Here is a 16,788-nt window from a genome sequence, read left to right on the forward strand (position 1 = left end):
TTGCAATTTTAAAGCATAAAGACAATTGACTGTTTCATTTCATAGATATAAACCAAACGTTTGTTCTTTTTTTAATCAAACATCTTACATATTTAATTTTTTTATTTCCCTCTCTTTTTACTATAATACATATTTTAGCTTTCATAGTTTGCACAATATTCTGATTTATTTACTGGTCCTGCACATAATCGAGATTGCCATGGAATCACAGAATAGGTATATTTTCCCTGTTAAATCTACTAATATTTATATCTATCTATATCTAAATTTCCCATTAAAGAAAAACAAATAAAATACGCCGTATATAATTTATGCAAAAACGCTGGAATACGTCAATTTTTAAATTCATTTGTGCTTCTTTTGACACCATTGTTTCGGTTATTATCATTAGATAATGTATGTGACGTCATCATGACATTTTTTTAAATGGGGCATCCAGTTGTTTTATTAAATCTAAGTAGAAAAAACATTCATGAAATGGTAATATGCCATAAATATGAGATAAAAGGCTTCAAAGTTTGGATATGCAGATTTTTCAATCCCTTGATCTTAATCATCAAGGTAGGCTATGCATGTTGAGCTTCTGTGGTATCAATACGGAGTGATTCCACATGTTTCTATAAATGTTCGTAACTGCTTAAATGAAATATTTCCTAATTATTGGATAGGCCGAAGAGGTTTTATAGAATCCATGATTTCTTTTTGTTGGAGATATCTTAGTGTAAAGTGTACAATAATGAATTGCAGGATATTGATGAGTTAAAAACAAGAATTCGAAATGAAATTGCATTCTGTCTGACTGTATTGATAGCATCCCATCGGAAAAGTATTGTAAGAATTCCGACACAGGCTTGCCTATTGTCAAGAAGCAGAAGGATTATATTTCGAGCACCTTATTTAATTAGTTTTTGTTGTGTTACATATGTCATTTTGTCGTAATGAAAAAGTATTTTTTTGAGTAGTTTTTTGCTCCTTTTTTTTCGTTTTTTCAAAGTGAAGCCTTTTGTCTCGAAAACTTCAAAAACTATCAACTTTAAGGTCGTAGTGTTCCATATTGTAAGAATAAAAATATTTGAAACCTTTACAGTTTAGAAAATCATACATAAGAAACTATTACTTATTTACTGTTTTTTGTATCATAATTTTAATTATTGTAATATTGCAAATTTTAATTAAATTGTTAAGGTTTCGTTCAGTTTTCATCGTTTCTTTGGTCTAGAAATGAAGAGTACGCGTTAAGATCGTGTATTAAACGCCTGTAAGAAGGCAACCGCTCTCTTACATACATGGCGGCGCACCCTTCTGAACGCTCAATCGCTATTTGTTTATAGCTTCAAATAATAGTGGAAAAAACAAATTATCACACTGCAATTACTCATAATTTGTAGTATTTAACTTGAACTTTCAAACGCCGTCAGCAGAATTACAAAATACCTATTCAATCAAAAGTTATTAACGACTGAAAATCGCAAAAATCGCATTTTTCGAATTTTAACGGCGTTTATCTCGAAAACTATGCGTTTAACAAAAAATTTGCAAGAGACGCAAGAGACATTTTCTTCTTAAAATGAGTCAAATAATAAGAAAGTACTTTTTATTTTGCCAAAAACTAAGTGTTCAGTATTTTGCAATTTTTTTGTTAATAAAAAACTTATCGACATCCGGGCAAACTTCTACCCAAAAAATTCGTGTTCTGCAGCTCAAAATACATAAAAGACACTTGGGTAACTCCATCTAAATGAAGGAGGCAATTGGGACCCCCTGGCTACAGGACTATTAGATCGTACAAACTATTTGATCTCTCTTAGTTCACTTTATCCTTTGTTTAGAACAGGATGCGGTTATTATAAAACACCTTGTATAGTATTTTATTTCCAAATAAAGTATTTAAAGATTTGTTTATGAAAATTTATATTAAATATTATGCAATCTGTCAAAACAAATATATTTTATGTTTATGTTACCGCAATCAGAAGAAAAAGGACAAATGTACAAGGCGTTTTATTTTACCTAAAAAAAAAACAAAAGTTTATTTTATATCTTCGTAGCACAAGAGTCAATTGTTTTATGTATATATTTCTTTGATGTCGCAACAAAATTTCCAAAAACTTTAGCCTTTACCATTTTTTCGTAGATAGAAGCGTAAAAATATACAGGGTGATTCAGAACGTATACAAAAAAAAATTGGATGTACAGGGGACTCTCACAAATAGAATTTTGTAAAGGAAAAATCAAAAAGGGCAGTTCGACAATGATTTAATATACGCTTCTGCACCTGAGACCTGGCACAATGCGACCGGCATGTCATTAAAGTGTGATAACAACTGACAAAAACTTGAAAGAATTTCGCAAGGAAAGGAATAAGTAGTATTTTATACCACCAATTTTATACCAGCAAATTCCACTGTTAATAAAATAATTTGACATACCTGTTCAAAATTTTGTCCACCGACGGGTAAATACATTTCGGTCCGTCTTACTCAGTACCATAAGACAAATGTTTCCCAATAATACAAATGTTGTCTTGCTTCACCATAAATTAAAACGAAATTGATCAACTCTGAATAGCTGCACACGCAAGCAATTTTTAACACTAACGACTAAAAAACTATTGTAAACACTATCGCATCGACGATTATAAAATCGGTTTTCAGTATTTGGAGTCGCTGAGGCCACGTGGCCTTCCACGTGTATTGCGAATGACGCTAGAGGCTGCAGTTGTCCAGCGATGTAATAGTTGAAAGTACTACAACTTCAATAATTTTTTTTTCTCGGAAACTATAAGGATTTTACAAAATTTTTTTTTACGATATTGACTTAATTTCTCATGCCGCATCTATTCTCAAAATTGTTTGGATAAGTCGTGAATCGCCCTGTATAAGGGGAGTAGATCGCTATGTGAATTTAAATATGTACTGTCTTATGTATGTATGCTATATTAAAATAAATGCAAAACACATCATTTTTTCCAAAAGTTTTTAATTCTTTAACATTGTGAAGTTTTAGATCGTAATGCCACACAGTGATATCCCTGAATTATCCCTGAAACTTTGTTTACTGAATCATGAAAGCTCCGTTGGTTCAATTAATTCTGAAATCGGTTCTATAATACCACTATTTTATATTACATTACAGAATATTTAGATACAACCAATTTTTAATCTTGGCTTTTGCTAAAAATTCAAAGTAATGATCCTCTTTGCCTTTTTGCCTTTGACTTTTTTCGAAAAAATATGTTTTTAACAAGGTCTGTGTGAAAATACAGTTCAAGTAGTTACTTCACATTAACTTTTATTAATAACTAAACTTTTCAAAAATTGGCAGCTGAAAATAGCCAGTTTTTTTTATTGTTTTAGAACTATGTTTATGGGTCTTATCGAGTTTCTCAAATAAGTGATTCAATTAATTGTTTTCCTTAACCATCGTCATATTCATCCGACTTAATGTCACGTATCGAATAAAACTATTCAACAATTAATAATTGAAATGTGATACAAACAATATTTGTTAAACACATACGACGTAAGTGCATGTTTTATCACATAATTTTTGCAAGAGTATCATAAGCGTTGGGGGAAATACACAACTTTAAAATTTCCATTAGGAAAACTACCGAAGTCGGTTCTATTTATAGATGTATGTGGATAAGTATTAGCCAGTCTCGAATCGTTTGTTTATTAATTTATTATATATCAGCAAAGAGTTTTTCGTGATTTTCTAAAAAAATTCTAGTGTCCTGCACTGTACAGGCTGAGTTATGTTTTAAAAGTAAAACGTAATGGGCCTAAAAAGTTTTTTGTAATATATTTTTTAAGATACTTCAATACTTTTAAAAATAGTTAAGTCAAACTTGGCACAGGAAAGTTTTGAGATAGTCAAACACAGATATGGGATTCTTTCTTATTTATCTAAAATGTAGAGGTTGCTAAGAACACTTTCAACAGTCTTTTGGTATTTGCTACAGTTTTTTTATTGGTATAGATTTTGAGAATAGCATATTGTGTACCTAGCAGTAGAAACGATACATTTCCGGACGACAAAAAAAAATGTATACATAGTTAAAAAGGACTTTCATTTTTTCCTATTCACTCCTATGTATTTTTCAGATTGAGTCTTATATTACAGGACAATGAAATTTAATTTAGAAAATTGAATTTGTAGATACTGGACCAAGACAGTTTTTTTTCACGTTAGTATTTTTTTGTTGTCAGAGCATGGCCAAAGAGTCCAAAGACCTATAATATTTGCATCTGAGTTAGAGCGAAATATTCGTATAAATAACGACTACATGTTCAAAAAATCATTTATGGTGTAACTACGTTATATGTGTCTTATTTATACAATATTCTGCTACACGTTCTCTGGATGATTTAGTAAATTTATCTTCGTATAAATCTGTTTAGTTTGGGCGTTAGAAGGCCATGAAGTGTCAATTTTTATTTTTATTTTTTTTTTATAAATGTAAGATAACCTTCTGAAATTTGATACAGCAACATGGGACATGGTACAAAAAGTCACACATGAAAAGTATGATAAATATCTATCCATATGCATAGACCACTGGTACTTTTGTGACTGAATATTTCAGACTTTTACTTCAAGGATAAGAAAGGTTGTAGGTATAAAATTTAGATTAGGTAACTTACTTACTACAAAAATGATAGTACTAATAAGTCACGTGGCCGTTCTTGGTGGTGAAAATTTGAAATATTTTGAATTATTCAATTTTCGTGGTTGAAAACATATATACATAGGTATTGAATTTTCGAAACCGAGTGAGTTGCACTAACCAAATTTTGACAGGACACAGCTACTACAATGCGAAACATCGCCTTAATGTTAAAAATGTTGTCACCGTCGTTCTTGGTGGTGAAAATTCGAAATATTTGAAATTATTCAATTTTCGTGACTGAAAACATACATAGCTATTGAATTTTCGAAATCGAGAAAGTTGCACTAACCAAATTTGGAGAGGACATAACTACTACAATGCAAAACATCACCTTAATGTTAAAAATATTGTCACCGCCGTTCTTGGTGGTGAAAATTCGAAATATTTGGAATTATTAAATTTTCGTGGGCTGTCAGAACTGAGCTGCGGGGCACAGGTGTTCGCATTATTTATTACAAAGCAACAAATTAAATTATCATCAACAATACGCCACCATAAACATCAACGGATAGGAATTAATTACGCAACATCCGCACGATTACAAAGACAACAGCATACTAATGTGACGTGAACGTGAAAAGCATTCTGAGGCAGCAGCTCGTGCATGTCTCGGTTGACCCGCTTGGTACGCTATTGAATTGCGGCTCTCTCTAACAGCCCTTCTAAAAAGACTCGTTGACTCTCATAGCTTTTTTGTAATTTCCATTTTAATTATTGGATGCAGAATTTATGAAAAGGTGAATACAAATAAAGAAATAAAAATGTACTTTTTACACACATACAAAGATTTATAAAAATCTATATCAATAATTATAACCTAGATCCCCACGATGCCGTTTTAAGAACGGACTCCAGTTTACCCAAAAAGAAATTTTAACTTTAATAACTATACCTCACCTGATATCCAGGTACCGTTGAACCTGGCAGCAGGTGGTAGCTTCACAAAAATATCCTCCAAGGTCGGCTTGCTTCCCTTCGTCCTAGGCCCCTCCTCCGGCGGCGACACCAGGACAATGCTGAAGACAATTAGGCCCAAGACGGCGACGATAACCAGCAGAGCGATAAATATACCCCTCCAGTTCCTTTCGTTCGGTGAACTGACGACCAACTCCTGCAATAAAAGATGCGATATATCAGTTTTATGTCCGCCATAACCCTACGGGAAATTTTATGGCCGAAAATTGGCTCGTCTCTGGAATTGGAACGTGCACACTATCTGGAGGTGAGGTTCCAATAAACAAAATTTATTTAAAGGGAGCGGGAAGGTAATTTTAACGATACGATGTTTTGGGAAAAAGCACCTGTGTTTTTATGTCAGATAAGATTGTGCTTAAAAATGTAAGGTTATGGTGTAGTAGAAAATTGCAAACAAAACTACACGAAATAGTTACATGAAAAATTTACACAATTGCAGTTATGTTGACTATAACTTATATAGAAAATACAACTAACTATAATTTGTATCACATGTTATCAACAAATTGTATTTAAAGTAATATAATTTTGTCAAATGTATTCACTATCTATTTGCTAGAAGACATATTATTGTGTTACTAAATACCAATAAAGATAATAACATAAAAACACCTTGTGATAAAACACAAGCATTATTTAAATAATAATTATTACAACTTCATATGTCTTTCCTTATCACATTTTGTCACTAACATTTTCCAGTTAACAAAAGCCAATGAATAAGAAACATTGACATAGTACTAGTCTTTTTTTTCAAACAAATATGATTGTTGTAATTTGTATTTTCAATAATTCAGGACAATAAAAACGTGGTCAAGTTGGTTCTGAAAATTTGGACGTAGGGCGTAGCGTATAGCAAATGAACTTAAACGTCATCTGTCAAAGCGCTATATCGCCGCTATCAATAATTTGAATATTTTCGTTTTAAAAAGCGTTTAAAATGGTGTTTTCTCAAGACCAAAAAGTGTTTATCATATAGTCCTACTTTAGAAATGGACGCAAGATTGATGGAATATGGAAGTATTCTATTGAGGAATGTTTCATAGAATTTCAAAATCAATTTCCCGGCGTTGTTGAGTACAAAATTTTTCAAAGTGCAGTTCAGCGTTGTGTTAATGTTTTTCGTGAAACGGGCAGTGTAACAAGAAAAGAAGGAAGCGGCCGACCTAAAAAGCGGACTGAAGAATTAAAAGAAAATGTCCAACAAATAATGGAAAATGCGCCAAGAACTTCTGTACGTGTTTTATCACAAATGGTGGGAGTATCAGTCGGTACCTGCCACACAGTGTTAAAAAAAGATTTGCGTTTGTTCTCCTATCGTTTAACTTGTCAGCAAGAACTTCATGAAGTTGATTTTCCGCGACGGGCTGTATTTTGTGAATGGTTTTTAAACAACTACGGTGAACTTCATAATATCACCTTTTTTTCTGATGAAGCCTGGTTTCATTTAAGTGGTTACGTAAACTCACAGAATATGAGAATGTGGTCTTCTGAAAAACCAGATAACTTTTTTGTCGAGGGCCCTCTACACGCTCAAAAAATTGGAGTTTGGTGTGCTCTCAATCGAAGGAGGATTTATGGACCTATTTTTTTTAATGGTACTCTTACTGCGCAAAGGTATAGAGAAGAAATTATCGCTCCTTTTGTTAACCAGCTGGAAGAAAACGAAATTACAAACTTTTACTTTCAACAAGATGGCGCAAGGGCACATACGGCAGGCGAGACGATGAATATGTTGAGGGAAGTTTTCCAAAATCGACTAATAAGTCTCAATGCTGAACATGAATTTCCACCGAGGTCATGTGATATTACGCCGTGTGATTTCTTTTTGTGGCCTTACCTTAAAAACACTATTTTTGAACTGCCTATTCCTGATTTAAACCATCTGCAGGCTCGACTTATAGACAAGATTCGTGAAATTAACAATACCCCGAGCATCTTAGAAAATGTCTTTAATTCTTTGAGGAACAGGTGTGAAAAGTGCTTGGAACAAGGAGGGGGACACTTTCAGCAGCTGCTTTAATTTATTGTTATAACAAGGAGGGGGACACTTTCCGCAGCTCCTTTAATTGTTTGTTATTGTTATCACGATTATTCTTTAAAATAAAGTTATATAGTCATTAACGTTATTGAAACTGACAGCTGCTATACAGCTCGTTGAGAAATGAGGTTAAGTTGGTCGCTATAAGCTACTCCCTACGTCCAATGTGTCAGAGCCAACTTCGACCACGTTTTTATTTGAACGCTCGTTAGTCCAAGCTGTATCGTCGCTCCCGCTAGGAACATGATTCTCATTCAATTTTTTTTCATAATCTTACTAACAAAATGGCCCTTGAAATATATCCGCATGTTGCCAGACGTTACTAATGGTCAAAAATTGTTTAAACAATTTTTTTTAAACAAATTCGTAATTTTCGATTATCTGTCGAAATAATTTTTTTAGGCTTTTTGGGGTATCCTGAAGTTCATATACAACTTTTCTCTAAAATCTACCGTTTTCGAGATATTAACGATTTTTTATTCGAAAAAACGCGATTTTAACCATTTTCAACGTCAATAAACTACATTAAAAATTGCAATTTTTAGTGTTGCCAAAATTCTTAAATAACCTTTGAACAGCCCTTAACAAAAATCCGAAGAGTTACGCGAGTTTATTTTGTCCATGAGATTTGCTTGTTGGCGAATTCTGTAAATTTTATTTAAGTACCTACGAAAATATTGCATATGGAAAACCTATAAAAGTTATATCGACCTTTCGAAAAGCATTGTTGCAATAAATATCGCGAACAACCTGTATTATATTTGAAATATCGACACCTTTCTGTTTTAAAGAATTAAATTTCAAGAACACAATTTTTTTCAGTATTTAATAACTCAATATAGAAGGCAAATAAATCTATATTCGATCTGGTGCTATTGATAGGAAAGATATAATTAAATCAAAACAAAACGAGATAACGAAAGGAAAATATCCAGGGAAAATAATTTACGTGAAATTAAGTAATTATCTGATTGACCTTAATTTGTTAGGTTTACTGCGTACATTCGATGGGGTGGTGATTAAATATCAGATAATAAGGTCTCGTCCTAAAATAGTAATTTGTGTTCTCGAATCGATTCTAATTTTTGGTGAAGGCGCCAATGTGAATAAAAAGGGAACTGAAGCATCGTATTGATGTTCATTAATTTCTACTGAAATCACCGATTTCAGGAGCAAGGACTTCTTTGTTATTCATATTTGATGTATATTTATAGTACGGATAATTTTGGTACATAAGGATTTTTATTAATGTAGATATACTGTAAAAAATTAAGGTATAATTTCTAAAGTAAAAGTTCCACATGCTGCGCTTTTACCGTGAAATATATCACTGTAAATTTTCACTAGAATGTAATTTTCCTGAAAATTGTCCGTTATTTTATTATGTAAATAATAAGAAATTCTGTAAAATTAGATACTAGAAAAATTTACTGTATTTTGGAAAAGGACCCCGCACAAACCTTATGGAAATTGGTCTTTCGATGAAATTTTCTGAAAAATTGATATGCTGTCGCTTTTTTTATCACTAATCAAAAGTCTTCATGGCCACGAAACTCCAAATGTCCATCTGGGGGCGGTAGGGCCCCCAAAAGTGTAAAAAACAATGAAAAATTGATTCACTCTCGAATATAATTTTTCTGATAATGTAGCAATTTTTTGACATATAATGTAGCTTGTTTGAATTGATCAGCATATATTTTATAGAAATCTGTGAAATTCTCTCAAAGAATAACGAGGAGGTTGTCAAGTCGGATTTTGCACATCATTTTGCCTTGAGAAGAACAGTTTGTTTGTGTTTATGTGCGCGGCTGTGTGCTGTGTATTTTCAATAAACACACAAAATACCATATACTTTTTCAATGCACATTTTTTTCAAACAATTTTTTTTATCTTAATATTAACGATTTTTATTTATATGGTTTTATATTAGTTCTTACATTTATTTACATATTTTCTATTTATATTTTATTTATATTTTATATTTCTGTATATTATTGTTTCAGTATGAATATTATTTTACTTGTAAATCTGTAGGTTTATCTGATTATCCTATTATGCGATTAAAAATGTTATTTTGATAAAAAAAATATTAACGATTTTTATTTATGCTAAGAATAATGTCAATATAAATGAGGGATTTATATAGTTTTCTTAACCTTCAATCAATTGAGGATAGGGTTTCCGGTCGAGACTTCTCGAAGCGAGAATTCCCGGGAAATCTGGCCTTACTAGAGACGAGAAAAAAGAGTCGAGAAATCGAGAAATTTTAAAAAATCACATGCGTCTTAAGTTCTTGATTGAATTTCGTTTCGTTTATGCGTTCAATTCGTTTCTCGACAAATAATTGAGCGGTTAAAGTGGTTTCTCGACTAGCTCATGATTTATTTATTTTAAGTTTTTAAGGCTTTAGTTTACTTTGACGATTCTTATTTTTTTAATGTGCCTTGTTATAAGTCTGTGTAGAAATTTTATTATAAGCAGATACCTAATGTTGATGTTGATTCTGAAAATATTTAGTTCCTGTTCCTTTAGTTGATTATTTTATTTTCGTTTTGTTAATTAAAAGATTGTGATTATAAGTGACAAATTAATAGGAAGAACGCTTCTGTATCTTTAAATTAAAGCTTTTTTTTTTAAAGATTTCTTCGGTTAAATTCCTTATTTACTACTTGTTTATTAAAAGACTGCATGATTAATGATTTATTAATAATTATTGGAAGAAAGCTACGATTCAAAAGCATTGAAATAAACATAAGTATAATGAATGTGATTAATAAAAAAACAAGTTAAAGGTTTTTAAGAAGAAGATACTCAAAGTTTAATTTAGTTTTATTAATAGAAGTAGAAAGTAATTAAGTAATTAATAAAAAATACTGAATAAATAATAAATGTTAATGATTATTAAGTAGAATAGCATGTTTATATTTCGCATTGCAATACCAAAATTATGACTTTTTTAAGTTTTAGAAATTTCTCGAGAATTCGAGAATTTCCGGGAATTCCTAGTCAAGAGTTCTCGAGTCCCGAGAAAAAAAGTAGGCCGAGAAATCAGAAACCCTAATTGAGGATCATTAGGATTTATCAAAATAACATTTTTAATCCCATAATTTTTTAGTAAAATTCGTCAACGAAATCGATAAACATACAGATTTAAAAGTAAAATAATTTTCATACTCAAATAATGACATACAGATTAAATATAAAATATAAGTAAAATGCATATCCGTATTTGAAAACCGCCTCCTAAAACTTGATTTCTAAACTACATATTAGGTATATAAACAAAATTAAACTAACATCACCAAAAGCAGTTTGCAATGCAATAGCAATCCTTTGTGTCAATGAAGCATTTTTTCTTAAACATTTTTAGAACTATGTGTACAGTTTTTTGAACTAGGTACACGAATACTATTTTCCAGCCGCCATATGTGTGATTACAGTCGGTCGCATTATAAATCATTACGTGGAATTCGAAATAGTATTCCAGTTAATGGACTCTAATTTCATCGAGTCTAATTTGATTAGGTATTTACGTTTTCATCAAAACAACAAGATTTATGGCGACAGCATGTTATTTATACATTTCCACATAATCGATTTTTACGCATTGATTCAGTGTTAACGCGTCACTTCAACTTTTATGGTAATAAAATTAAGTACCTGTATTGTTTAAAATAACAACAACAACAACAACAACAAAAACAACAAAAACAACAACAACAACAACAACAACAACAACAACAACAACAACAACAACAACAACAACAACAACAACAACAACAACAACTACAACAACAACAATTAGAAAGTTATAATTTAAATGCGTCTCTTGATAGAAACAAGTAACAGTTGTTATTTATTTGCGCACCTCTGTCGCACCGAAAAGAAAAAATAGGTAAATAACCCGTCACGCCAAAATGATCAGTTAGTGGATAAATTTTATAAATGTATTTTTGTGTAGCCGGAAATATCTTACACTAAGAAATTTTCGAAAAGTGTTAGTTAATAAGATGTGAAAGTGAGAGTAATGTAAGTATACTGAATTTATAAAAATCCAGAACAGAAAAATCCGTGACAGTCATTTGTTTGATCTAAACATATACATAAAGGACAACCATAAACGCCCAGAAGTCAGTTGAGAGTCAAGGGAGTTTGAGTCGAGTTGCAATTAGTTGGAGCTAAAAAAAGTCAAGTCAAAATCCAAAAAGTTTTCAAGAAATTCTCAAAAAGAATACTCGACGAAGCCAACTCCCAGTCAGCTGTCAAATATCGGACGGAAGTTCCAAGTTGTCAATAGACCAGAAATTATGTAACTTTCAAAACTTAAAGCATATGGTAGTTTATTAAACATTGCAATATAAAATGGATTCTAAATACCCAGTGGCACAAAAAAGGACTAGTGGATACAAAATACCCAGTAGAACCCAAAAATGAAAATTAGGTTAAAATATAGTTAAAAATATTTTGTTTGTGGGAGTAAAAGTCTACGAGAATAAGCAAAACAAAGTAAAAAATATATTTTCACTTTATTAACACCATAAATTTTCAAATTTATAACATCATGTACATTTCATTATACTGATTATTTACATTTCAATTCGTTTTTACCAGATTATCATTTATTTTAATAACACCGTTAGAATAATGATATTATTCATGATGTTTTATATTCAACAATTCACTTTTCGATAATGTATCTAGACTTATTATAAAGTTTGGGCACGCTGATTAAGATTTAAATTATTGTAATAAATTTCAGTAACAGTTCATTCAAGATATAGAAGAAGAAAAAGAAGAATAAGAAGAAGAAAATACATAGTTAAGAATATTAGACTTACAACATAAACATATAGAAACTATAACAAATACTATAAAAAATATCAGTCTTTTTTTGAGAAGTGACTTTCTAATGAAGCCTAGAAACAAAATTAAGTATTAATATGGGTATATTAAACAAAAATAGATAATTAATAAATAATAATACGAATTTAGAAAATATTAGACCCAAATTGAAATCAGCCTCTTTTATAAAAATATATTAAGCTTCTGTTGGTATCTAAATAAAAACGATTAAATTGGAAGTAAACGAGAAGAACTGGAAATAGTATAATTAACAGACCATTAAATAAATGTTTGCTTGGATTGATTCTCATGGATCAATGTCTCAGTAATTCATTTACGTTCCGTATAATTCTCATGTCGTTCATTTTGGTTATCGTCTTCTGAAAAAATAGAGTTTAAAACTCCACATCGACAATATCCTGACAATGATTTTTATAATATTAATTTTTTTTTATTAGATATTTAGATTTAGCTAAATACTATAAGGTAGTCCGTTACATCGCAAACAACTCTCTGGAAAGGCACCACTAGACGAAAGGAAATGTTCTTAAACGCTTTAATTTTTTTGTTTAAAAGAACATTTTTTGACTACATTTAAGGAGAATCGGGTGCTTTATCGGGGATTGATGTCAATGCAAAGAAAAATATTATTTAGGAGTAGAATGTAAATAGGTTGAGATACTTGCTTGTAGATATTGAATAAAATTGAGTTTAAAATACTTATAATGATATATTTATATCTTTTAATTTTATGTTTTACTCAATAAGCATAAATGCCACGAGTTGCAACAGAAACTTAGCAACATTGCACGAGATGCTGAGTTTATTATTTGTAGGTTGACAGTTCTTGTTATGTATATCAATAATTGTCGGATGAAGAACAGAGTCGGTAGAAAGGAAAATTTGTGATCGAACGAAAGTATGAGTGCTTGAACACAATATAGTAAAAGCAAGAAAAAAGCTGATGAAGAGAAGTTGTGGAGCCAGAACCTCCGCACACCGTTCGAAGGCATCAACTAATCGACAGAGTTCATGGCACAAAGCATGCACTGCTGTTTTTGCAAATAACTTTTTCTTATTTTAGATTATATATAAATTGTGATTACGAAGTGATTCGCGTGGAAAAGTTTAAATATGTTTTAGTTACATGCATAAATAGCATACTACTATGATGCAATTCTGTGAATACAAATGTTCCTTATAAGTCAAGGGTTTAAAGCGATTGCATTTATGAAAGTATACACCTAATACAATTTGATATATGTAGTATTATACTGTGATACGATGTTATTGCAGACAAAAATATTCTAAAAATTATACTGAAATTGTTAAAATGTTAATTTTAAAATGGAGAATGACATTAAAAATATCATAATTTATCAAAATGCATAAGATTGTTATACGCGCTGTGATGTAAAGTATAAATATTTCATTGTTTATATGCTGCAGTATTTTTTACTTCTTGTATTGAAAGTTTATCGTACTTTATAAATAAAAGATTTCAAAAAACATACTTCATTTGAATTTCTAATGACTAAGTTGTGTATCGAAACGTTTATTTAAATTTCTCGCCACCAATCCCCATCATACTCTATTGCTCTGTTGCCGTTACTCCTTCGCATTTATTACTTGCCAGACGACAAGTCAGAAAAACTTTTAATGTTTGATAATAGCGGTAACCTACTTTATTCTTTCTCTCATCTGCATTTTTTTGTAGCACCCGATCTTCCTTTTCATTTAACTTTGTCAAAAGAAGAGCCAACATTTTTCGTAAAAAATAATGCATTTTTAACGCTAAGATAGGACCTTTTTAAAGTGCGTGATAATATATTTTTCTATTTTCTATTTGTCTGCTTTTTTCACTTGGTTAGACAAAACTTATTATTATTATTATTTTCATAAAAATAACTATTGACACATTTGACGCAAGTGTTTATTATACAGTAGAACCTCGATAATCCGAACCTCTGTAATCCGAACGCTTGATAATCCGAACGCCGTTTTGGGAAAAATAAAAATAGTATGTAATCAGAATCGCTCTCTAACTGCTACAGTAAACAGAGCATCACCATAGTAAACATTGCGAAATATTACGAAATTCATGTGCAATACATTACATAAAATATAGTTATCTTACTGTAGCACAGTAGTATGTATTTCATAAAACAAACTATTTTGTACCTTTAACAATACAACGTGCTCCTTATTTTATGGGAAATAGTATGTCAGTGTTCATTTTTTGCATGCTACTATGCCTGAACGATTCTATAGTCTGAACCACCCCCGGTCCCAATTAGTTCGGATTATCGAGGTTCTACTGTACTAATTTCTTAAAGGACCCCGCACGTTTTTTATGGAAAACGCTCTTCCGGTAAAATTTGCTAAAAATTTGGGAAATTATTCGTTTTGTACCCCTGATCAAAAGTGTCAATGGGGTCGAAGCTCAAAATGCCCATCTTTAGGCTCTACGGCAATTTTTAGTGGCCAAAAACGGCAAAAATTCATTCAGCGTGTCTTCTCTTTCGCTTTATTTACATTCTTTCTCTAGAAATTCGCTTTAGTTATGAACTGCGAACTCTTGGAAAATCTTTGGCAACTCTTTGGCAACTCTTGGGAACTCTTGGAAAAAATGCATGAGAGTTCCGAGTTCATTGAAGGTTATTAGAACCACAAAATAATATTGAGATGGTTTGTATTAAATCTTGTATAATTGTGCATTCAAAAACCCTCTCACACAAATACATATACACACATATAATTAGACATGGACATATTCCTACATAAAATACTTACACGCATACAATTTAATGAAAACTTAAGGGACTGTACAAGCATTAAACATAATATTTAAAAAAAATTAATTTTTGCCGTTTTTGGCCACTAAAAATTGCCGTAGAGCCTAAAGATGGGCATTTTGAGCTTCGACCCCATTGACACTTTTGATCAGGGGTACAAAACGAACAATTTCCCAAATTTTTAGCAAATTTCACTGGAAGACCGTTTTCCATATAAAATGTGCGGGGTCCTTTGTTCAGAGGTGGGAAAAAATTCAAAAATTTAACTTTCTTCCTTTCTTTACATATGTGGCTACCAAAATAACTCGACCCAGTCAGATTTGACAAATTAGAACGGTATTTGTTTTTATTTCACGAAATCCTTTCGTGTATGGGACTCTATCGACAAGGAACTTACACAGTTCAGAACCTTCGGCAACAGCGAAAGGGCGTGCAAAACCCGTGACAAAACCCGTGATAGGAACCTATTTAATATAGTGTAATTAATTAAAACCTGTGTCTCACTTAATGCATCCGGTGCCTGCACACAATGGAGTATGAAATTCATTAGATAACCCCGGTACATCGACAACGTAAGCGAGTTGGAGAAAATAAGTCCATCAGAGAATGCTTCATCAAATACAATATAACGGTAATTGTTCATTACGGCTGTTTATTGTGAGCTTTAAGGCATGCCCGGACAAAAGAGAGATAAGATCACGATGAATCTTGCTTTACGTTGGGGGTTACCCTCTTCTTTTAGACGGGAGGTAGCAACGACTGGGAAAGCAGGATACTATTGTCCTTTAATTACGATTTAATTGTCAAGTTTAATGAATTTCGTGGCGAACATTGCGTTGACATGTTTTATTTGACAAAGAGAAATGAATGCCTTAAATAACATTCAAGTTACATGTTTTGAGAAAGAGTCCATCATTTTTTTTTTAAATGTGCGATTTATGAAATAATGAATGACTTCCAAGAATTTGCTACTGAAAGTATACCATAGGGATTTAGGAACAATTTATTGAATTTTGAAACCTTTGAATCAACTTTTTTATTTTGTATAAAGGTGTTAAAGGTGTATGTGATACCAAATATACCCAAAGAGCACCATTTAAATTTATTAAAAAAAATTGATCCATACAAATAAGGTAATCTCGAACATTTTGTTGAAAAGGAGAGAGCACACCATCTTGCAAGAACCACATTTTAATGGCACATCTACAAAAAGGACAGGCAGAGCATTTCGAAGAAATTATAGACACTTGGGGACTATCCTTTCGATTTAGCAATACGAAAGGTTCAATTAAGCAGATTGTCGATAATTTCTGTACAAAAATTCAAAGAAAAACTTTTCGGTTCCCAGCCATGTGTGTTGTGAACATTACTTATCCCATTTCCTGTAAACAGAACTTCATCTGTAACTAACACATCAAGCGTTGTAACAACCATTCACAAAATCTAACCAGTAATAATTCACT

The 16,788-nt window shown here is 31.5% G+C and overlaps 1 protein-coding gene across 1 annotated transcript in view; it reads right to left on the reverse strand.

Moving 5' to 3' along the window:
• The window catches only part of LOC108917507 (inactive dipeptidyl peptidase 10), a 123,529-nt gene that overhangs the window by 90,450 nt on the left and 16,291 nt on the right, over nt 1-16,788 (reverse strand). Inside the window, exon 2 of the mRNA XM_018724137.1 lies at nt 5,570-5,783. Coding sequence (XP_018579653.1) covers nt 5,570-5,783 — 214 coding nt within the window. The remainder of the gene's footprint in view (nt 1-5,569; nt 5,784-16,788) is intronic.

This window comes from Anoplophora glabripennis, unplaced genomic scaffold (genome assembly GCF_000390285.2).
Source record: "Anoplophora glabripennis isolate ALB-LARVAE unplaced genomic scaffold, Agla_2.0 scaffold57, whole genome shotgun sequence".
Classification (NCBI taxonomy): Eukaryota; Metazoa; Arthropoda; class Insecta; order Coleoptera; family Cerambycidae; genus Anoplophora; species Anoplophora glabripennis.